This window comes from Thalassophryne amazonica, chromosome 21, assembly GCF_902500255.1.
Source record: "Thalassophryne amazonica chromosome 21, fThaAma1.1, whole genome shotgun sequence".
NCBI classification, from domain to species: domain Eukaryota; kingdom Metazoa; phylum Chordata; class Actinopteri; order Batrachoidiformes; family Batrachoididae; genus Thalassophryne; species Thalassophryne amazonica.
Window position 1 is genome coordinate 25674462 of NC_047123.1, and position 24656 is coordinate 25699117.

At 41.4% G+C, this 24656-nt stretch overlaps 2 protein-coding genes across 2 annotated transcripts; one reads left to right on the forward strand and one right to left on the reverse strand.

Moving 5' to 3' along the window:
- Window positions 1–10889: 10889 nt before the first annotated feature.
- rsph9 (radial spoke head component 9) lies at window positions 10890–18241 on the forward strand. The gene is made up of 5 exons (XM_034162497.1): window positions 10890–11181; window positions 11373–11538; window positions 12485–12614; window positions 12762–12908; window positions 17575–18241. The coding sequence occupies exons 1-5, from the start codon at window positions 10955–10957 to the stop codon at window positions 17733–17735; spliced, it is 831 nt and encodes a 276-aa protein (XP_034018388.1). The 5' UTR covers window positions 10890–10954; the 3' UTR covers window positions 17736–18241.
- mrps18a (mitochondrial ribosomal protein S18A) lies at window positions 17881–21477 on the reverse strand. The gene is made up of 6 exons (XM_034162498.1): window positions 21298–21477; window positions 20748–20779; window positions 18923–19027; window positions 18707–18830; window positions 18390–18462; window positions 17881–18290 (listed from the first exon to the last, which is right to left on the reverse strand). The coding sequence occupies exons 1-6, from the start codon at window positions 21434–21436 to the stop codon at window positions 18146–18148; spliced, it is 618 nt and encodes a 205-aa protein (XP_034018389.1). The 5' UTR covers window positions 21437–21477; the 3' UTR covers window positions 17881–18145.
- Between the last annotated feature and the right edge of the window lie 3179 nt (window positions 21478–24656).

Below are 24656 nucleotides of genomic sequence, written 5' to 3' on the forward strand. Positions count from 1 at the left end.
GTAACCGACTAGAGTGGACAAATGCTCACACTCGCTGGCGTTTGGCACGTTGGAGAGGTGTTCTCTTCACGGATGAATCCCGATTCACACTGTACAGGGCAGATGGCAGACAGCGTGTGTGGCGTCGTGTGGGTGAGCAGTTTTCTGATGTCAATGTTGTGGATCGAGTGGCCCATGGTGGCGGTGGGGTTATGGTATGGGCAGGCGTCTGTTATGGACGAAGAACACAGGTGCATTTTATTGATGGCATTTTGAATGCACAGAGATACCGTGACGAGATCCTGAGGCCCATTGTTGTGCCATACATCCAAGAACATCACCTCATGTTGCAGCAGGATAATGCACGGCCCCATGTTGCAAGGATCTGTACACAATTCTTGGAAGCTGAAAATGTCCCAGTTCTTGCATGGCCGGCATACTCACCGGACATGTCACCCATTGAGCATGTTTGGGATGCTCTGGACCGGCGTATACGACAGCGTGTACCAGTTCCTGCCAATATCCAGCAACTTTGCAGAGCCATTGAAGAGGAGTGGACCAACATTCCACAGGCCACAATTGACAACCTGATCAACTCTATGCAAAGGAGATGTGTTGCACTGCATGAGGCAAATGGTGGTCACACCAGATACTGACTGGTATCCCCCCCAATAAAACAAAACTGCACCTTTCAGAGTGGCCTTTTATTGTGGGCAGTCTAAGGCACACCTGTGCACTAATCATGGTGTCTAATCAGCATCTTGGTATGGCACACCTGTGAGGTGGGATGGATTATCTCAGCAAAGGAGAAGTGCTCACTATCACAGATTTAGACTGGTTTGTGAACAATATTTGAGGGAAATGGTGATATTGTGTATGTGGAAAAAGTTTTAGATCTTTGAGTTCATCTCATACAAAATGGGAGCAAAACCAAAAGTGTTGCGTTTATATTTTTGTTGAGTATATTAACCCTAAATGTACGTTTAGACATGAAGTTGTAAAAATGCCCAAATCTGAGTGTAATTATTCTTGTGCTTTGTCATTAGGGGGCACTGTTGTGCTGTAGTGAGGTAGTGGCTTGACCTCAGCTGCATTCACAAAAGAAGCAAGAAATTGAGAAATGCACAGTGTGCACTGAGGATTTCTAAGTGGTTCTGACATTGGTAAGAACCAGTTTACTGGCTGACACCACCAGTAGCTCCGCCTCCTCACCAGATCTGACTGCGTCTTCTTTTCCGTCCCCTTTTCTTCTCCACTACTTCTCCCTGGCCTTTCCCCCTTTCTCACCACAGTACCTGCCTCTTCGGAGAAAGAACTCAATTGAAGAGCTTTATGGAGCTGTGGTAAATGGCTTCATTGTTAATTTTGTGCAATGAAGAGCGAAGCCAGCACATGGTTTTTAGCTGTGATGGATGAAGGAGGGGTTTGGCTAAAGCATCCTTATATAAAATCTGGAAAAATCATGAAGAAGGGGTTTGTTACAGGACTGAGTACATGCTTGCAAGCAGGACATTAACATCAATAAATGTAGGAGTAGATCGTGTACACGCTCATTGGGCCGGAGCTTCTCGGATACCGTAGCGTGAAGCAGATTACCATTTCTGGCTCCCCCTGGATGGTTTTCTGGCTCCCCCTAGACGGTAACCTAAAGCAAATCAACCTTAAACCGGTTCGCGGATTTCACTGAAACATTGTACAAAAGGCCTGGTGAACTGGAATTTAATGTTTAATTGATGCAACATATAATACTTTGAATGTGCAGCTCCTCCAAAGCAGCTTCATGCATTTCAGTGAAACCTGACCACGTGACGATGCACACAAAGGAAAATAATTCACTGAATAGTAGGTGTTGGACTTCATTTACATGGGTAATCTGTCTGGAGTAGGCAGGTCTCATCTGTGTCTCCTTAAATAACTGGTCATTTGACAATTCCAGAAGTAACCAAGGTTCCCTTGAAGATGTCTCGCGCCAAAGATATTTCGTACTCTTTTTGGATCATTGGTTAGCATTCAAGTCTCACAACAAGGAAGCACGAGGACCCTAAAGACTTGAGTCTTTGGAATCCTGCAAAGGTGTCAGCATTACAGAACACCTCTGTCCGGCAACCTCGAGTCTTTACAAGCTGGAGCTGTGTACAGATATGATTGATGGCGGAGTCCAGGAAATCTATGAAAGCCTGGATTTTAGTCCTAAACTTGACAATCATAAACCCAGACACTCCAGCTTTAGTGAATTGATAGTAGGGACCCCCCCGCCCAATGGTCATTGTATAATTCACACTTGTTGATTGTTGTTATCAGTGTTAAATGATCTCCAGGATGCCAAAAGTAACAATGAAAGCCACAATAGAGTCTGGATTGCAGTAAGAACATAATCCCACCATTGTACACTCTCCCTTAGAGTCTTGGACACTGAGCAGAAGAGACACCCCTTAACAAAAATCACATGAGAAAGTTGTGCGGGGTCAGGATGTGGGGGCACTAATAGCTTGCAGACATTCTCTTGTGGTGGAAGGATGAGCTGGGAACAAGATGCGAATTTGATGTCGGACACCTGATATTCGTCGGTGGGTTGTGCGCATTGAAGTTTGCGTTTGCTGCTTTTGGGTCAGCAAAGCACAAGTAACATGCACATCGATCTTGTATAGGAGCTTTGGAAAAAGCAGCCCCAACTACATTGTAATACTTTCCAAAACCACATGGCAAACTTTGACCCTGTTTTAGACAAACCTCAGTCTCGCCAGCCCACGTCTATTAATAGGCGTGTGAAAGTTTGATCTGTTTCGACTTGGGATTGGTGCCGTCGAAAGTTTAAATACTGCACAGCTGTGTGCTTCACATGACTGATCACACAATACCCCCTAGTTTTTGGAAAACTCACAAAGGATCAGAATAGTACCTGATGAATATCACCACAGAGAGTCCAAATGCAACTTTGATGTAAACATGGTTGACAATTCAAGCTTCACAACCTACATACGTTTGGAAATGCGTTGAGGCCATTTGAATTTCCTGCAAAGAACATAGTGCAAGCCAAGTCTAGGACCTAGCACCAGTGCCACGTGTCATGGCATCCATTACACCATGGAACCGTCCTAAGTTCCTGATGGCAACCACCCAGACAGACATCCAGTCCATTCCTGCCTCTGGAAAATAACGATTGAAGACATCCAGTCATCACCTTAAATCCTTTGTTAATGTTGAAAAATCATGATAATTGGGTTCCAAAAATTTATTTTCTCTGCCATTTGCACCAAATCGGACGTACAGTGCCCTCCAAAAGTATTCTGCCCCTTGGTATTTCACACATTTTAATTTGTTTATGCCATTTCAAATACCAAAAGTAATTCAGACTTCTCAATATGAAAATTTCTAAAATTGTCTTCCTTAAACTCAAACTCAAAGCCAATCATCTTGCCTTTTATATTTTGAATTAATTAATCCAAAATATAAAAGCCAAGATGATGGGTTGCATAAGTAATGGAACGCTTTGGTACAATATCTGTAAATAATCAGTTTTATTGCCAGTTTTCTTCAGACAACTCAAGGGATGGATACATGAACATTTCCAAGTCACTGAATATGTCTTGGACTTTGTTTACATCAATTATGAATAAATGCAAACAGTATGGCACTATATGGAGTAGTAGACAGTCCTCAAAAACTGAGTGAGTGTGCAAGGAGAAGAGTGAGGAAAGCCACCAAGACAACCCAGAAGACGTTATTGGCTTCTATGGCTGTGATTGGAGAAATTGTGCATAGTGCATGTTTTGTATTTTGTATCTTATATCACCAGCAGAATTTTCTTAAAAAAGAAAATTTGCCAGAAGGTACATCTGAGATACAAGCCTAGATTTAATGTTTTGGCGGAAAAAAAATCCTCCTCTGCTTCACTTCATTTTATATTTGAGTCCATTCAATTGTGTTGAAAAGCATAAAATTTTATGGAATTTCCATTTGATTCAAACCCAACACATTATCTGTTATGGAGCAGGAGTGTCACTTTGTACAAGCAATTCTGTAATTTGTGAAGGGAAACTCAAATGTGATTAGGTTGTTGATATCTGCAAAAGAGGCTGTCTCCACCTGTGTTTGTGAGCAGGATATCTCAAAAGGTTCTGATGAGGTTTCCATGAAATTTTATGAATTAAAGGGCTGTAGATCAATAAAGAATTTTCTAGAATTTCAGGCAAATCCTGCTGCGGGATTTATTTTTCTTCCTCTTTTTAAAAGTGTTGCAAACGGCCAGTTTCTGTATTATTTGTGCTTGGGTGAAACAGCGCCCTCAGCTGGCACTTGAGCACAGTTGAGAAGGGACATTTTTCTGTGCAAAGTTCTTTCCAGTAAGATTGAGGCATTTAAAACAAGATCCCACATTTTAAAAGAAAATACACTTTTACACCTATAAAAAATTATGAAAGAACAATTAATAGTTGACATTAAGATTAACAATAAATAATAAATAAATATCACTTTGAATGTAGGTTAACACAATTTCAAATGAATAAAATATTACTGCAATATCTGATTGTCTTCCAGACATTCCCCCATCTCTGATCTTAGAGGCGTCTTTTCAGTCGATTTCCAAACTAATGGACGTTGTGCAATTGTGCAAATATTTTCTTCAGACAGCCTGTTCTTTTCAGACAGTTAACTGTCTTCTGGCATTTTGTGAGTGTAAATAAGCAGAAGTCAGGGGGGGAATAAAATACAAATGTGAGCAAACCAACTGATATCTGAAAGGTTGTACTACAGTAATACAAAAAGCCTTTTGTTTCACTTTTTTCCCCTTGCAACCTTATTCATATTAAAACAGTTAGAAATCAAGCTTCAGGTTTTATGTTCACCTTTGATTTGACTCTGATCGTTTTGTTTGCAAGAAATCCTTTAGAAATGAATGAGAATCAACAGATGAACAGCCACAGGAGTTACCAAAATTCACCAGATTCTCAAAATAGCAATCAAATAACATGTGCAAACTAACCTGATGTTGCTCCATTAGTTTTACAGTCACATCTGGAAAACATACAGCCTACTGCATGTCTATCTATCCAGCAGTTGGACACATTATTGGATACATGCACCAACACTTGACAGCTGTTTCCATAAAATGCTTTTAATCCCGTCTGGAGTTCCATCTAAACTGATGTTTTAGGTTATGATGATATTTATTGCTGATTTGATAGTACTACAAGTATATTCATGGAACAGATGGGTTGTAAATAGGACTACTTGCAAAATACATTTCCAGGATGTCCGTGTGTGAAGAAACATAACTAATAACTTTTCATTGGATTTGGGCAAAATGTGGTAGAATGATTGATGGTCAACCAGAGCAAAGTGATTTGAGTTTAGAGGGGGGAAATGGGTTAAAAGTCAAGGTCACAGGCCAAGGTCAAAGTTTTGACATGGTGCTTACATGTAAGGGACAATTAGAAACACTATTCTAAACCATTATGGTTACGAGGAACAACTAATATGACATATATCACCTATTTATGCGGTCACATGACCTTTGATCTTGGGTGACCTGAAAAGGTCAAAATTATTTAGAATGGCTGTTTTGAAGAATACATGTGGTTACTGTTGAACAGTAATACAAAGTCATATATTGCATTTCTTTGGGTCACATGACTTGGTACCTTGTTTATATTCATGTATTTTCTTTTACCTACTTATTGAAAACAGAATTTCTCCCATAATTCTCTTGTGATGGTCAAAGATTAGGAGAACATACAGAGGCTCAATTGCAAACAATTATTTAAAATGACTACAGCTGTAAAAACATGAACTTGTCTTTTAATGGAGCTTTGTAGTAACTGGTCGAAACTCTTGGGAATAGTGGACTCTAAATTGATTTTGCAAATGGAGATGTATAAGAAACTTGAGTATACATTGGCGACCCAACTTACTGATTAGTTTAAAGACAAGAAGTGCTGTAACCCTGCAAATGTTCTTGGAAATGTTAACATTTATCAACCAAAACCTCTGTTTGCGTGTAGGTGTGCAACCAATTAAACCCAGCGCCCTCAGTGCATTCTTGTCGCCTGGGCCTTTGTGTAGCACAGACGCTATTATTTAGTCACTTCACTCCCTCTCGCTCAGCATTCACTGATTTCTTCACTCTCAGGCCACTGAACTTGAGAAAGAGTTGCTGTGTATTAAACAGGAATTAAATCCAGTTAAGAGTGCTGGTTTTGGGGTCAGATTTCCTTCGTGTCACCAACAAGATCGATGGATATGACCTTTGCTCCAATTTGTATTTAAACAAGCAACTAGCCAATCAGGGCATCGCGTGGGCTTGTGCTGTCCAATGAAAGCGTTGGGCAGCATCGTGCTGTGCGGCTCTCTTGTCTTTTGTCCCTCTGGATTAGTACCGTGGTAACACCGGTCGCCTGGGAAGTGGGTTTCCCAGAGCTGCAGGATTGGGACAGAAACAGATCGCCAATGGCAGCATTCCAGGTCTCGAGTCCCCCTCATCGACTGAAACAGAACTGGGCACGGACATGTGTGCAAGTTAACCTTGATTGGCAACTCTAATAAGCAGAGAGTGGGAGGGTTGGCGAGGGTTGGCCGAGAAGTCACCCCACTCTCTGTCCCTTTTTTCTTATTGGACTCCATTCACCAGCAGGGCGGCGAGCCAGGCAGCTGATATCACCGCCTGCTGATGGAGCATGTGACTCCAGACCGAGACCCTTTTGTTTGGACAATTCCAGCCAACTCAGAACTCTGAAGTCCTGTATGGCATGGGAACAGGGAAGCATGGGAATCAATAGAAGACATTAAAACCTGCTTATGTTCTCTGATTTATTTGATTTATTTCAGGATAACTCAAACTAATGAACTGTGCTTTGGTTGCTGTATTAGGAAGAAGCTGTTAATGTTTGGTGAGCATGCAGATCTGAGAGTTAAAGGGGTCATATTTTGGGTGTGCTGTCTACCAAACAGATATTGAAGTTTGTAGTTCCCATAGATATGGAGGTAGTACCCATAGCAATTATTTTTAAACCCAGCAATAAACTTTCTTACATTAAAAACTTTAATATGATCATATTTTTCCATCTAGCCAATACATAGATTCATTTTTTGCTGTCATGAGTCACTGTGGAAAAACTGAACTTAATTATACCCACATGTAGAAAGGAATGTGTGAACAACATAACTCTAGTTCTGATCCAGTTAAAACCATACATTTACAGCTGGACTAAGAAATTGTAGATGAAGGGATCGTCCAAGAGCACAGACAGGTAAGGTCACTGGGAATCAAACCCAGCTCTACATATTGGTATCCCGACCCCTATCCCACTGAGTGATCTGGTCTAAACTTGGTAGAATTATTGAAAATCAGCTTTTGACCAAATTTAATTATGATAAAAATCAGTTAAAAGTCAAGATCACAGGCCAAGGCCAGATTTTTGAGTCAGTCTTTATTCTGTACTGTGCTAGAGCACTTGGTGAAATTCAATTGTACCTGCATTAATGGTAAATGCCCACCAGGTGGAGATATTGCTCCATTTCAAGAATTTTGTGACAAGACAACATACACCTTGTTATTTATGGATAGATAGATAGATAGTTATGGACAAAAGAAGACATTTAACGGCTTCATCTTTGGCTCTAGAAAACACTAATCAGCATTATTTCACAATTTTCTGACATTTTCTGGATCTAACTGAGTAATCGAGAAAATAACTGATCAGTTAATCGATTATGAAAATAATCGTTGGTTACCTCTCTCTCTAGAGTCACTGGATCCGTTTTAGAGAGTCAAGGTCACACGGAACCTGTAAGGAGTGGGTGTTGTTCGGGTGGGTGTTCCCCGCTGCCCATATGTATAAGTTTTTCAAAAGAGAAGCTGAGGCGTCTCGAGCTGAACACAAAGTGTTGATCGTGGTTCTAAAACTTGAGAAGGAGAAACGCTCAACACTCACTTTGAAGCACAGAAATACAACAGTGCAGAAAAATCCAATCTCGTTCCATTTAGTGATGGCATCACAAAAAAAATAGATTAATCTATGGTTTGTGATGCTTCCACGAAAGTCACCACATTTTTGTGACAGGAGCGCGATCTTATTTCGTGGCGTGAGTACGAAATGTAGGGTGTTGCATTTGGGGGGCGCTAGGGTTGAAATAGTAAACAAAAAAGAAACTCATCCCAAAAAACCAAGGGCGCAATTTAGAACTTGAAATTGGGGGGACACAGTGCGAGGCCCGCAGGGCCAAAGCCCATAGGCCGGGGGTCTGGGGGCTGCTTTAGGACCCCAGAAGCCAACGATTTCTAGATAAGCTCAGATGTATTCTATCCAGAACAGTAATTTTAATGTTTTGAGAAGACCATAAAGTGGACACCATTTGACTTATGCAATTTGAAACTGTGGATATAAGTACTTTATTCTGAGAATAGACAGCATTGATTTATTAACATCCTGGTGTAAATAAGGTATCACCACATGTGTAGAACTCAAAAAGAATGATAGGTTGAGTTTTCATTAAAAAAACAACTGCAATGTGGTAAAATGTCTTCGTAAATATGAAAGAACAGGCTCTTAATAATTATTAACTATCACATACTGTATTTTTTTTCTCAAGATTTGTTTTTGCATAAGTTTGAAAAAACAACAGATCATAAGTTTAGGATAAATTACTTATCATGATTTTAATTTTCGAAGTGGCACTAATGACAACACTCATACTGAACATAATTTCGCTTGCATACACTGATTTTGGAGATCAAGCAATAATTTCAGATGGGCTTTCTGAGGTCCCAGATAGCTTTTCTGATTTCCTTTTCTAACTTTCAGAATTTAGTAAATTAGCATATGGTCCATTGATACTTATGTGTAGACACTAGTCCCTAGAGACAACTAGTTTTGGTTTCAAATCTGGCCAAATGCAGTCCCAGAAAATTCAGAATGTGACAAACAAGAAACAGGTGTTGTAAACAAGTCAATGCTGCTAAAAATACAAACTTGCAGAGACAAAGATACTATTCTGGCATGGTTTGCACATAAGACTGACATAGCATGTTTCAAGTACACATATATGTCAGAAGGTGGGGGGGCATACCATATTCTGTCCCCCCCTGGTTGAAAAGGTGGGGGGACATGCTCCCCTTATCCCCCACCAAATTGCACCCATGCAAAAAATGTGACTGATTTCATGACGCAAGCATGAAATAAAGTGTGAGACTGGGTTGGAAAAACCAACAGTCCTTGAACTGAGGTGGCCTGAATTCTATTTTTTGGTGGCTTACAAGACTGAGCTCCATTTGAGAATACCATTTGGTTTTCCAGCACCGTTTGCTCCTTCCCCCATGAGTCATGCTGTCATTTAAATAACATCTAAGTGCGCATCCTGCCAGCTGTGCAAGGCTTAACTGCTTCTCTTTGCCAGATTCTTCCTTCCTTCTCTCTCTGCTTCACTGTCAGAGGATCCATGTGTGGAAGAATGACGGCAGCGGTGCAATGAGCCTCCATCGCCACTTCATACTATGACCACGTAGATGTGGTTGCATGTGAGCTTCACAAATAAAAAAGACCCAAAACTACTCTGCAAATGGCTCTGACTACTACAGTTCTGCAAAGTTGTCCAGCATCCTACGATGAGGACCCGATCAATCTCATTAGCAGCATCACTGTTTTTGGAATACCACGTCCAGCAGTGCTGCTCCAGATGCTGAAACCACAGAGAAAGTAATGTTGCTAGCCAACTACATCAACTGACCATTGGAGTGACCAAAAATAGGTGTGTCCACTCATCTCTTCATTATCGTGGCAACCCCCCGGTGGCAAGGAAGATAGTCTCTTGATGGATTCCTGGATGGGATCGCAGACGCAGAGAAAATCTACATCCAGGATCGATCCAAAGACACCTGTGTGTGGGTTTGTTTAACGTGGGAATGTCGTTGCATACAAACAAACACGGTCCTTGATAGACAGACAAATCCCAGATGATCGGGGTCTAAGGACCTGCTGCAGCCTTCATTCTCCTGGGTGACAAGCCATCACCTTGTCTACCTGATCCCCCATTGAGAACGTCTTGTTTCACCCCGTTAGCCATCTCGTGTTCAGGGTTTCTGTTGGGCCTTAAATGGTTACAGTAGCAGCCATGGGGCACACAAGGTCCCCACCGTATTTCACCCCAAAAGGCAATCCCCAACTTGATCCATCACCCAGGTGTCACAACAAGGACGAGGGGTTGGATTTTGACACCTATCTACCCACTGAGATCTGGCAACTTGAACCTCAGACTGACATTATTTCATAATTTGTCTTAGTAAACACATTTTTGACATTTTATGTTTAATAATTACAACTTAAAAGACTAAAGTTTTTTATGCCATAATTATGACTCAGGCAGTCAGGTGATCTGCCTTGGTGGTTGCCAACCAGGACCTACTCCAAGGATGTTCTGTAGGGTGGCAGCTGTGACCTTTCCTGTGCCAACTTAGAAAGTCAAAATATTTACTCTTTATTTCATAATTCATTCCTGGCAGTGTGGCAGCCAAGTGCTTTGTGTGCATGCTTTCAAAATAGAAGGTTTCCTGGTTCAAGACCCGGGGGTGTCGAAAAGGGGAGAATAAGGAGAAGGATTCTATGGGCCTATGAATGAAAGGGACCCAGAGAGCTCCCCCCAATACAATTATAATACTGACAAAATAATATGGAGAGTGTCAAAGTTTGTACTTTGGTATTGTAATTTATTTTTTTATTTTTTATTACGTAATTACAACATTTTGTGTTATATATATATATATATATATATATATATTAAATAGTGTAATTAAAAGTTTTTTCCGGTAGATTCCGGTAGTAATTGACTTTCACCTTCTACGCCGGAAGTACAACCCGTAGTGGACCGTTGCTACGACAACCATTTGTTGTCACTGCGAATTTTGTCCGGAGTTTTTATTTCTGGCATCATCTTTCTTTAGCATTGACATTATTATTGCTATTATTATTTTTATTTTAGTACTATGGATTCAGACTGGCTGTTTTGTTCCTCGGAGCTGGTTGCTGGCAGCGGTCACGTGTTAAGCGTGGAGCAGAAAGCAGCTTTACAAACTTCACTACTCATCCTGAAGAAAAACTACAAGTTCCATCGAGTAATGTTTTGGGGTAAAATACTGGGATTGAATAATGATTATTTTATTGCACAAGGCAGAGGAGAGGATGAGCTCAAAGATAGAAAGTATCTGTACAGGTGAGAGAAACACATTTAATCCCTCTTTGTTGTTATTGTCATAAATAAAGGTATAGTTTTTTATGTGTGTGTGTGGATTCAAGCAGCATCAGATTCTAGAGTAGCCCTGCTTTGTTTGTCACGTGATCTGTGACCTTATGATACACTGGCCATGGTGATGTGTTCATAATTTGATGGGCTTTTACCTCCAGCTTCAACTGCATGGACTGGTTCCTGCTGCCGTCAACTACAAACTCTATGATTGACGCGTCCAAAGCTGCAAAGGGTCGCTTCAGAGGGGATCCCTCCTATGTGTATGAGCAAACTGAGAATGGCACTCAAAGAGACGGGAGTGAGGCTGTGCAGGAGCCGATAGTGGTGAGTGTGATCGCTGAGGTGTAGTTGAAGAGTTGGAGGGAACGTTGAGTAGTAAAAGTAATGACATATTCACTACTGAAGTAACCCGAGAGAACGAATGCTTTAAGTGAACAAAAAGAACAGAATCTACAGAACAGAGTGCAACTTGAAACAAACTGTTCAATACTTTGTTCATTCAGTTCTGTATCCAGCCATCAATCCGCTGCATGAAAGGGATCATTGGAGTCTTTGTTCATTCACTGACATATTGAGTCATTGCAGCAGTTTGTGGAAATGAGAGAAAAACAAACTGAATCAAGGGAACAAAGTCCTAATGAATAATCAACCGCATGAACTACTCTGTGGAAGGAGAAGTCACACTATAGGATGATGACTCAAAGAAACTGGAATTCACAATAAATTTACTCAGAGAAACTGGAAGTCACAATAAACGATGACACCAAGAAATCAGAATTCACAATAACTTTGCTCAGAGAAATTGGAAGTCACGATGGCAATTCCCAGAAATTGGGAGTTGCAATAAATGACGACGCTGAAAAATCTGAGGCAGCATTAAACAAAGATTCTTAGAAATCTGACACTGCAATAAATGATTACTCTGAAAAATTTTGTCATCTTTGTCATCTCATTAGAGACCAACATTAATCAGTCAAATACTGAACAACTGTTTCTGAAGAATTCATTGTACAACAACGAGCTCTTGGCGAAATTCTATTCTACCTGCATTAATGATAAATATCCACCAGGTGGAGTTATTGCTCCATTTCAAGAAGTACAGGCTGCTGTGGGACACAGTGACCAACCTGTTGCATATAGTAGTAGATAACTGCAGATCAGATCTCAAAATGAAGCTTTGTTATTGAGATTTGAACTTTCTTGTTGATGACACTTTTGGTTTGTAAATTTCAGCTATTTGAGGGATTGTTTTTTTATTTTTTTGTTACAGCACAAAGTGACTGAGGAAACGCGGCTGGCAGTGACAGTTGAAGCGATTGATAAGGAAGTGTCTATTGTACCACGAGGAGCTTTTATCAAGAATCCACACTGCGTTGTCCAGGCCAACCACAGTTTTGGTGGTAAATGCTTGACAGTGTTTCATAAAACATGTTCAGATCATAATAGTAATTTACATTTCATAGACAGCTACTCCATTTTTTCAAATGTTTCAACCAGTGACTTGTTATTCCTTTAATTCATTTTAAAATTTCATTATTTTCCCTCAGGACTGTCTCACTTAGAAACGCGGAAACTCGAAAACTTCCTTCACTTCAGCGAACCGAAAATTGTGAAGAAGAAATCACTCCTGGAGATGGCTCATTGGAACCCATCTATGGACTTCCTGGATGCACTGAGTGATGACCTTCCTAAAGGTGAAATCACAGATTTTTAATCAGGCCCGCTACAGCAATGGCGTAATACTAGATGACACTAAATCATACATACTATAGCTTTAAATTATTGCTAATAATGAATATTCTAACCCAACCTTTCCAGACAAGAAGCTTTTTATTACAGTGAGACAAAAAGCTAAAGCGTCCCTAAAGTAAAGAAAACTAAAGCTAAAGTATCCCTCGAAAGTGAGGGATACTTTATTGGGTGAGTGATTTCCTTCACAAATATGCCATTTTGTGGTTGTTAAGGATGTGAAAGCTTGATGGCTTTTACAGCTTGTGTGCTTTCACACATGGGTGGAAAAAGCTCCTGACGAAACGTGTCCGTCCGACTTTCTCACTACTTTTTAAGGCTCCCAGCTCTTCTCTCTGGAGAGGCATTAAATCTAATGCACCTTCTGATCACGACCCATCTGTTCGTTCTGTATTCTCAGCTGTCCTCTGTCACTTTGAGCTGGTATGATGCTCTCCTTTGACAGATAGTCCGCCATTTGAAACCAACAACGTGTTCCCTCCACATTATTCCCTCTCGCCTAATTAAAGGCCCTGTTAAGTCGAGTGTCCTGACTGTAATTAATATTCTTGTCACAGAAACTGTCCCAGGTGTCCTTAAGCATGATGTGTTGCAGACTCTGATGGTGGGAAAAAAAAGCTAACTTCAACCTGACAAGTTCCCTTATATTAGGCCTGTCTCATCTGTCATTTCCATTAAAAATCTTTTTTTTTTTTGGAAGGAAATGGCACTGTAGTTTTGAGTCTCACCACAATTTCGATCCATTTTCTTCCGCTTTATCCGGAGTCGGGTCGCGGGGGCAGCAGCTCAAGCAAAGCCGCCCAGACCTCCCAATCCACAGACACCTCCTCCAGCTCCTCTGGGGGAACCCCAAGGTGTTCCCAAGCCATCCGAGAGATGTAGTCCCTCCAGCGTGTCCTGGGTCTTCCCCGGGGCCTCCTCCCAATGGGACGTGCCTGGAACACCTCTCCAGCAAGGCGTACAGGGGGCATCCGGAAAAGATGCCCGAGCCACTTCAGCTGACTCCTTTCGACGTGGAGGAGCAGCGGCTTGACTCTGAGCTCCTCACCCTATCTCTACGGGAGCGCCCAGCCACCCTGCGGAGGAAACTCATCTCGGCCGCTTGTACTCCCGATCTTGTTCTTTCGGTCATGAGCCAAATCTCATGACCATAGGTGAGGATCGAAACGTAGATCGATCGGTAAATCGAGAGCTTTGCCCCCCTACTCAGCTCTCTCTTCACCACGACGGTCCAATACAGCGACCGCATCACTGCAGGCGCTGCACCGATCCGTCTATCGATCTCACGCTCCATCCGTCCCTCACTCGTGAACAAGACCCTGAGATACTTAAACTCCTCCACTTGAGGCAAGGACACTCCACCGACCTGAAGAGGGCAAAGCACCTTTTTCCGGTCGAGAACCATGGCCTCGGATTTGGAGGTGCTGATTTTCATCCCGGATGCTTCACACTCGGCTGCAAACCGCCCCAGTGCACGCTGAAGGTCCTGATTTGACGAAGCCAACAGAACCACATCGTCCGCAAACAGCAGAGACGAGATTCTGTGGTTCCCAAACCAGACCCCCTCTACACCCTGGCTGCGCCTAGAAATTCTGTCCATAAAAATAATGAACAGAACCGGTGACAAAGGGCAGCCCTGGCGGAGGCCAACGTGCACTGGAAATAGGTTTGACTTACTACCGGCAATGCGAACCAATCTCCTGCTGCGGTCGTACAGGGACCGGATAGCCCTTAGCAAAGGACCCCGGACCCCGTACTCCCGGAGCACTCCTCACAGGGTGCGTCGAGGGACACGGTCGAACGCCTTCTCCAGATCCACAAAACACATGTGGACTGGTTGGGCGAACTCCCATGAACCCTCGAGCACCCGATGGAGCGTGTAGCGCTCGTCCAGTGTGCTGCGACCAGGACGAAAACCACACTGCTCCTCCTGAATCCGAGGTTCGACCATCGGTCGAATTCTCCTCTCCAGTACTCTGGAATAGACCTTACCGGGGAGGCTCACCACACTACTGAATTGATATTTAGTTTAAAATCATCTTTTGCGTATCTATTGCTGATACAGCAAAACTACTGTTGTATTTTTGGATGATTTTTGATATGGTATCCCATTACATGCTTTTCTTAATGAACTGATGAGTCTGCTATAAATGCAGCCACTTCTGGACTGCAGATGCTTTTCTGTTGGGCTTGTTAATTTTTCTTACCCTTTAGCTCTCTTCACCTCTGGGATTCCACAAGGGACCATGCTTGGACCCAATTTATTTTGTTGATATGCTTCCAGCTCTTCTCACCTGTGGGATTCTGCAAGGATCTGTTCTTGGTCCCAGTTTGATTTGTTGATATGCTTCCAGCTCTTCTCACCTGTGGGATTCCACAAGGGTCTATTCTTGGACCCAATATATTCTGTTCATGTTTCTTTTGGAATCTTTCCTTTTTTATGCAGATGACACACTGATCTGTTTATTGCTAAAAAACATTATTTGCTGTCCTCATTGGTTTAGTTCAAAGATATCAAAAGTTTGATGTCTTGCTCAGCCTGAACTTTGAGAAAACAGATTTTATTATTTGGTGTATTGCAAGTTCCCTGTACTTAAATCAAGCCCTTCACCATCTACTAAGCCTTCTGCAAGAAATCCAGATGTGAGCTTTGATTAGTACAGTTGTAAAAGCTAGCTTCTTTTTTTTTTTAGATGAGAGTGACAGCTAAACACAAGCCATTTCTCTGTTTTAATGATTTGGAAGAGATGATCCACACACTTATTTGCCCTTGGCTTGACTACTGTAACTCACTGTATACAGGAGTTAACCAGTCATTTATTGCATGCCTGCAGCAGCTGTTTTTAACAAGCACGTGTAAGCAAGACCACATTCCCTCCCTTTTAGCCTCGCCCCTTTGGCTACTGGTCTGTGTTACAAATGATTTTAATGTGTTATTTGTGTTTCTAAGTTCTAGAAAAACCTTCATGCCTTGCTGAAATTTGTCAGGTGAGCATCCTCTAAACAGATGCTTTTGATGGAAATGAGATCAAGGTTGAAAACTAGGGGTGGCTAAGTATTTATGATATCTGCGCCAAAACTTTGCTAATTATCATAACCCATCACATCACCATGTTGCTCTGTCTGACCATCAACCTATACGTGCAACTCCTCCTAAACCATTAAAATTCACACAGTGGTAGCACACCATCTGAAAAAAAAAAATGCATGAAGATGATAATTCTGATAGACAACTTCAAGATGTGCATGAAGGAAAATAACACCATCAACTGATAATTGCACAGTTACTCCCACAACATATAATGCATGCTAGCACCTTCGTGAGCTTGATCCCAGAGCTCTCGGCTTTGGCTCTGTCTTAACTTTGGCTACTTTTGAAGAGTTCTTTTTTAAATTACTTTAGTGTTTATACCCATGTTTGAGTGTCCCTAAAGTGCAGGAACAAAGTACTTTATTGCAACTTTTTGTTTTACATGTGCAGCACTTTGGCTAATGCTTTATGCGCTACATAAATTTGGACTTTTTGAAACATTGTGCCATCTGTGAAAAGAAGCATGCACAGTTGGTCATGTTTGTTACTTCACTGGCTTTGCAAAAAAGAAAATGTTTAGTACCCGTGACCAGATTGTAACAGGTGTTTCACTTTAGGGGACATACACTATGTGCATACATCACACAGCTGCTGCAGCACACCTCCAGGTTTCAGATTCATAAACTCAAGACTGAAGAAAATACGTCATCTCACTCCCAAAACAAGAGCACCGACCTCAAGACCACAAGCTGTACTCTGACATGCAGAACTGGTTTCTGTTTAATCAAAATCATATCTTGTCAACTGATTTACTGGAACAGTCTTCCCTTTGTGCAACAGAATCCATCCCATTTCTTTTGTTGTTTTAAGAGATCTGGGACTTGTTCTCAATTCTCTGCAAGTCTGCTTCAGTCACACCCAGACAGATTGCGAAATCAGCTCAGATATCAAAAGGCACAATGGACCAATTTATTGGCGTCTCTCTTTGCTGCCTCAGGCATGTGAATAGTTTAATCTTCCTGGAAAAATTCCCAAAGGTTACTGAAGCTGCAGTTCCGATCTGGCTCAGCAGCTTCCCACTCTATCTGCTTCAGCTGTGTGCAAACATAACGGACATACACGAAAATGCTGACATGGCAACTTTTAAGTGGTCTAAGAGAGTTCAGACATGGAAGTGGGAGCAAAACAAATTCAACAGATTTCTAACATTAAAATTTGAGCCACTGGCCAGTTCAATGTACGTTTAGATCAAGTCAGGAATGTATGCCTCAGTGTAGTCCTCTTAGTTTAAAATGGGTTTCTGCATGTTTTCAGTTGATTGTTACACCCTTTACAGAGCTGCACTTCAGACTTCATACTGTTCGTTTTAATAAAGATGACAGCGACAAGTTTTTCCTTTCGCTCAACTTGCACAGCTCTGGGAATTCTGGCACACACCGTTACTGTTAGCTTATCCTCTAATGTGAGTGTTACTGCCTTACTCCGCACCTGCTGGGTGCCCATACAAATGTCAGGGTGGTGCCCAGTCAAAGGTCCAGTTTCTGCTCTGTAATCAAAATCTGGACTATGTTTGTGTGCAGGATCGTGGAGCCTTCAGTTTGAATGTGCCGGCAGAGTGTGCGTGATTCGTAGCTTGCTGTGGCTCGGCCTGACCTTCTTCCACTTGCCGATGACGCCCCTGCACGGATACGTGTACTTCGGCTTTGGGGACAAGAATGTCAGCCTTCCTTTTATGCTGTAAAAAAAGTGGATGGCGGCACCCTGTACCTAGCTCCAACTACCAGCTGCTCATGTTGCTTATGTTCACTCACTTCCAAACCAGAATATATCACAGCCATAGTCAGTTCTGTTTCCCTCAAGTTACTTTATACACACCGACAGGAAGGGAAAATGTGAAAATTTTTATTTATGTTGCCTTCAGCACATGCAGGTATCATTCTGCTTTAAAACTGTAACACTAACCTAGATTTGAGTTCAAGTTCAAGAGCGAATAAATGAATGTGGGTGGGGCAGAGAATGACTCAATAAAAGTGTGATGAGGCTTTCTAAACAAAACTTGAGTTGGTGTGTGTTATGTGGCTGAGGAAAACCATCCCTGTGCAGCAAGCCCACCCACACTCCTCCAGCTGTTGCACCACAGCGTCTTCTCCTTCAGTGTCTCATGTAAAGGGGTTTAATGCCGTAACGCACATTATCCTTTAGTGCTGGGTCACCGACATCCATGCGCTTCTTACACCACTTCAGTCCTTTTTTATAGATGGGCTTCACCGAGCCAACAGCCCAGCGGGTCAGATATCTGCAAAACAGTAGATGTGGAAAACACAGACTTAGTGTTACTTTCAGGTGTGCTGAGCACATGGTTCTGATTCTGCTGCTGGGAGTGCGGTCAAATCACCTGTGTAGGACTGGCTTGTTCCTCTTTAGAACGTGTCCCTCTGGGAGTTTGGGTTTGTGGTCAGGGAGCAGACCTTAAACACATCAAACAACAAGTGCTCATCAAAAATAACTACCAATCAGCAAGCATGGTGCAAGAAAGTACCAAAAAATTATTTCTAATGAGTAAGAATTTGACAACATCTAGCCAAGTCAAGAACACTGCAGGAGGTCAGTGTATCATTGTTACTGTAGTCTTAATCATTTACAACAACAAAAATAACTTCACATCTTTAAACATTAACATTTTGCAGTTTAAGCCAGGTGTGGGGCACAAACCTGCTCTGTGAGCCATTTTCACACAGACTGTGATCTTGTCATGTTCCTCTTTACAGAGGCCAGTGATTTTCCGCGGCAACATGCCGCCATCCGACCTGATGAACTGTCTGAGCAACAAGACGTCCTGAGAGGGTGAAATCATGAGAACATCATAGACATTCCACTTGATCATCATCAACTTGTAACTTGGTGGTGTGCCCCACTGAATGCTCTTACTGTGTAGTTGTATTTATGTTGGAGGTTCCACCTGTAGATGGGGCACTGGGCTGCAGGATTTGGAGGCTGTGGTCCCTCTGGGATGATCAAAATTCGTCCCTCAATCTGTCAAAAACAGGAGTCTCATGAAATTACCTTTTTCTGCAGCTCAGAAAAAAAAAAGTTTCTGTGCTAATGCAGGTCCAAGGAGCCACCTGCTGTTGCATCTGCTTATAATAGCAGCCTCTGCTTGGAAAAACATAGTGTAACTTAAAAATTCAACACTCTACTGTATTTTGTGAATATGATGCAGGTGTGTAAATATTAACACTGCACATAAACTGCATAGTACTTCAATATTAGGCAGAAATAAGTGCATTTGCCTTTTCTTCCTGGCATAAAGAATTAAAAAATTACTGATGACACACACTTTGTTGACCTTACATGTAGCATGTGTTTACACTACTGCTTTCTAATATAATTTTCAGGATCTTTAATAATCTGATATCTACTATATTCATCTATGACTAAACCAATGGTGTATACTACTACTACTACAACTACAACAACAACTTATAATATTAATTTGAGGGGCAACTAAGTGAACTTTTCTCAAGAATGTGTAACATTTTGATTCTGTTGTTCATAAATGTTGGCTTCTCAGAATGAAAAAGATGGAGAACTGCACCCTACTTTTTCTGGGCCAGGCTCGAAACTTCTCAATTGCTCCTCGTACTGAACACTGTATCCATCCACACTCTACAATAGCTTAAATGTTATTTCTTTTGAGGTCAGTCAGTCAGTCAGTCTCACACCACTGCTAGTTGGAAATGCGTTAAAATATCACAAGACAACTTATGTTTGTCTGTATATCCAGAAACTCTGACTGATGTATTATAAGCAGAGCTGAGAAATAGAGGAGGGGCTCTCTTTTCTAACATGGATCAACTATTTTTCCAGTGCCAGAACATTTTCCAGCTGGAAGTTGTGATCACATGACTTCACACACTGGCATCATACACCTTTGTTGTTGGTGCAGTTTTTCGGTCATTTAGGTAAAAGTTAGGGTTAGTTTGTGATTTCACCAGCAGTAGTCTGTTTTTGTTTGTTTGCATGATAACTCAAAATGTAATGAACAAATTTCAGTTAAATTTGGTGAGCACATAGGTAATGCTCCAGGAACTAAGTAATTCCCTTTTGGAGGTGATCCAGAATATATTCTGTAACTCAGATCCAGAAAAATGTTTGGCACATAGCAGCATTTTAATTCAAAATTTGTGAGTGGATGTTGACAAAATTTGGCGAGCAGATTGATAATGATGTTTTCATTTTAAATTTGATCCTGAACGTCTTTTGGATCCAGAAGAAGGTTAAGGCTCTCATTTCATTAAAAAATGTATTAATAATGACCTCTGATACAATTTTGTGAGCAGACGAATAATTTCCTAGGAAATAATTTTGGTAATTTTTGTACTATAATGCTTTCGCAGTGATGAAAATAGGAATAAAACATACAGGTGAGAAAAAGAATGAATTTATACAATGTTTCTATATGCAAGCATTAATGTGCAAACAGAAAGAGACAAATTTATGTTTAGTGAAAATACATGAATGAAAATAACGCATGCACGCACACTACATTTCTCTTCTATGTTCTTTTGAAATTCTACAAGGCTTGATAACAAATGCAAGTAGGTACTTTGGTGGTGGCGGTATGTGCTCTCTTGAGTGCTTTTTCGTTTTATATAAATTATATTTTTGCCTGAGGTGTGAACAAGTACTTAATCACATGACCACTACTGTCATGAGTCATTAATACTATCACGGGGAGATTGTCTCTACTTACTGTTGTTGTTTTGCCATCTTTTTTCTCCACCACTGTAAAAGAGAAAACATATATGCTACAGTTTTACAATATATCCCCATAATTTGTCAAAAGCATTTTATGATATAATACCACTAAGTATAAGTGATGATCCCTCATCATTTTGAACAGTAACCAGACACACACAGCAGGAGGAACCTCCATACACCCAAGACACAGAGAAACCATTAAATAGAAATTAATTAAATTTATTCTTTCAAGGACATCTTTACCCATCTGACAAAAAAGATCCTGCACATCTGGGAAGGTGGCCGGAGTTGGCAAACTATTAATCAATGACTAAAATGAGCTATTATTAATGATTCAATTTAACACTAAACCTGAAGAAGCACTACAGCAGAATTTATTTAAGTTTATATGCGAACATACGTTGAAACAGAATCTGACACACAGCTGTTTAATTAGATTTTTTTTTTTTCTGATATTAATATATTTAAGATCGCATGTTAGCATGCTAGCTAGTAGAGTTCTTTAGGCGGATTAAAATCGAACATTTGTATAAAACCCTCACCTTGACGGATCCCTCTGCTCTGGACGCTCACGCCCGGCAACTGGAGAGCGTTTATCCTCTGCAAAACGCTCCCGTTAGTGCAGTTTGCCGATAACTTAAACGAGCTCCAAAGACAACTCAACACACTCCGACCTGCCATTCTGGATTCCTCTTCATGACGTCAGCACAATCTCGCGAGAACAAAATCAGAGCGTGACGTAAGCCTCCATCCCCCGCCCCAAAATGTGCGACAAGGATCATATCTGTAGCATCTATGTAATTACTACGATTGTGTAAAAGCTCTCACATTACCCAAATTCCATTTAAGATTTATTTTTCATGACATTTTGTGCTATTTACCTCAAAAGCGTGACATCCGATGAGCCGAGATTAAAATCTTATCAACTGTCAGCCTGCTGCACAAACTCAAATAAAATTAAACACAAGGGAAAACAACACATAGCTTAAAAGTCATTTTTTAACAAAATATATTTTTAGCTACAACAGCAGTTACACAATTAGATAAGGAAAATGAACTTTGTTCAACCCCGGAAAATCCATGTTATTAATTCAGGACAATTGTCCAGGATTTTCTTTTTCTGTCTTGTTTTTTTTAATTATTATTTCCTACTTTAATTAAAGTGTCATATTAATTTAACTCCCTGACAAACTGATTCTAAATATGAAAAACACCTTTAATTTTATTGTTTTAAATTAAAGGCTAGTGTCTTTTGTAATTTTTTCACGTGCACTATCCTAAAAGCATTTGTTTGACTTATATATACATACACACACACACACACACACACACACACACACACACACACACACACACACACACACACACACACACACACACACACACACACACACACACACACACACACACAAACACACACACACATATATATATATATATATATATATATACACTCAAGAAAAATATAAACGCAACACTTTTGTTTTTGCTCCCATTTTGTATGAGATGAACTCAAAGATCTAAAACTTTTTCCACATACACAATATCACCATTTCCCTCAAATATTGTTCACAAACCAGTCTAAATCTGTGATAGTGAGCACTTCTCCTTTGCTGAGATAATCCATCCCACCTCACAGGTGTGCCATATCAAGATGCTGATTAGACACCATGATTAGTGCACAGGTGTGCCTTAGACTGCCCACAATAAAAGGCCACTCTGAAAGGTGCAGTTTTATCACACAGCACAATGCCACAGATGTCGCAAGATTTGAGGGAGCGTGCAATTGGCATGCTGACAGCAGGAATGTCAACCAGAGCTGTTGCTCGTGTATTGAATGTTCATTTCTCTACCATAAGCTGTCTCCAAAGGCGTTTCAGAGAATTTGGCAGTACATCCAACCAGCCTCACAACTGCAGACCACGTGTAACCACACCAGCCCAGGACCTCCACATCCAGCATGTTCACCTCCAAGATCGTCTGAGACCAGCCACTCGGACAGCTGCTGAAACAATCGGTTTGCATAACCAAAGAATTTCTGCACAAACTGTCAGAAACCATCTCAGGGAAGCTCATCTGCATGCTCGTCGTCCTCATCGGGGTCTCGACCTGACTCCAGTTCGTCGTCGCAACTTCGCACAGCCATTGAAGAGGAGTGGACCAACATTCCACAGGCCATAATTGACAACCTGATCAACTCTATGCGAAGGAGATGTGTTGCACTGCATGAGGCAAATGGTGGTCACACCAGATACTGACTGGTATCCCCCCCCCCCCCCCCCCCAATAAAACAAAACTGCACATTTCAGAGTGGCCTTTTATTGTGGGCAGTCTAAGGCACACCTGTGCACTAATCATGGTGTCTAATCAGCATCTTGATATGGCACACCTGTGAGGTGGGATGGATTATCTCAGCAAAGGAGAAGTGCTCACTATCACAGATTTAGACTGGTTTGTGAGCAATATTTGAGGGAAATGGTGATATTGTGTATGTGGAAAAAGTTTTAGATCTTTGAGTTCATCTCATACAAAATGGGAGCAAAACCAAAAGTGTTGCGTTTATATTTTTGTTGAGTGTATATATATATATAATTTTTTGTTTTTTTTAAAGACAGTAATTGTGTGGCTACAGTTCATCTTGTATGCGATGAACTGTAGCCACACAATTACTGTCTTAAAAATAAAGTTTAGAGTAAAAAATCGTGCATACCAAAAATAACTAAATCAATAAAAATCCAGCATTGTCTTAATTCTTTTTTTTTTTTTGTATTTTTCCTTGTTAATCCAATAGTAAGAGTTGCTATCATATACTGCGAAAGCAGCAACATGACCTCAGGGGAAAAGTGTTCAGCAAATATTCATTCTTCTTTTGCTCAGAGGAACAGAAGGAAACATTATTTTTTTCATACTTGGATGACTATTTTGATGTTGGTGCTATCTCATTTTTAGTTTTTGGAGAGAGTATCTTCAGAGTTCCCGGGCAGACGACAATAGATCTGCTTAAAGAAGCCTCTTAACAAACACACCGAAAAGCCTTCTGCAAATTCAAGCTATATAAGGGATATGTGATCACAGGGGCATTTCTGTGTGGAGTTCCCATGTTTCCCTTGTGTTTGGGAAGCCTCCCCCACCATCTCCTTCCACGGCCTTGCACAGGGCAAATGGGTCTATAGATGATTACTTAACCCACTGGTTCCCAAACTTTTGGTCACAATACACATATCCCCCACTCGCATTGGCCCTACCCCCATTTTAAAATGATGCTAAAATCCACCTCCTAACTCCCCACCCCCCTCCAAAGAGCAAAACCATTCAACTTTCTCTCTTTTCAGATATTTAAAGGTCCTACAACTGAGTGGGACAAGGCATCATGCAACCCTTGTCAACGTGGCTCCAGCAGATTCCAGGCACAACTTCAGAGGTTTTATTTAGCTACTTGTTGTGAAAGTGTAGGAACACGGACCCACAACAGGGGGCGTAAAAGAACGGGCAATGGATAAGCCAAACAGTAACAATTTAATGTTGTAAATTGTGCACAACGGAATACAGACAACAACCAGTTTGGAACTACAGTCAATTACGTTGGGTGACGTGTGGGCAGGCTTGAGGATAGGAGACGCCCGTCCAGAACCGAGCCGGATCCCACACGGCCCTCACCGCCAATGGATCTGAAGAACACCGGAGCCGCCAAGTCCTGGGTCCCCAGGTGGTCACCGTCTCCAGCTGTCAGACCTGGTACTGCTGGCAGAGAACAGAAACAGTACAGGTGAGTGTGAGTACGCACAATCGGTAATCCCACAGTCTGTCTTCTGTAAGGAGGGAGCACCTCCACCTCCAGTCACACACTCGTGCAGCTCCTGTCTAACCACTTATCTGGTTGGGGTGTGAAGCGAAGCCGTCG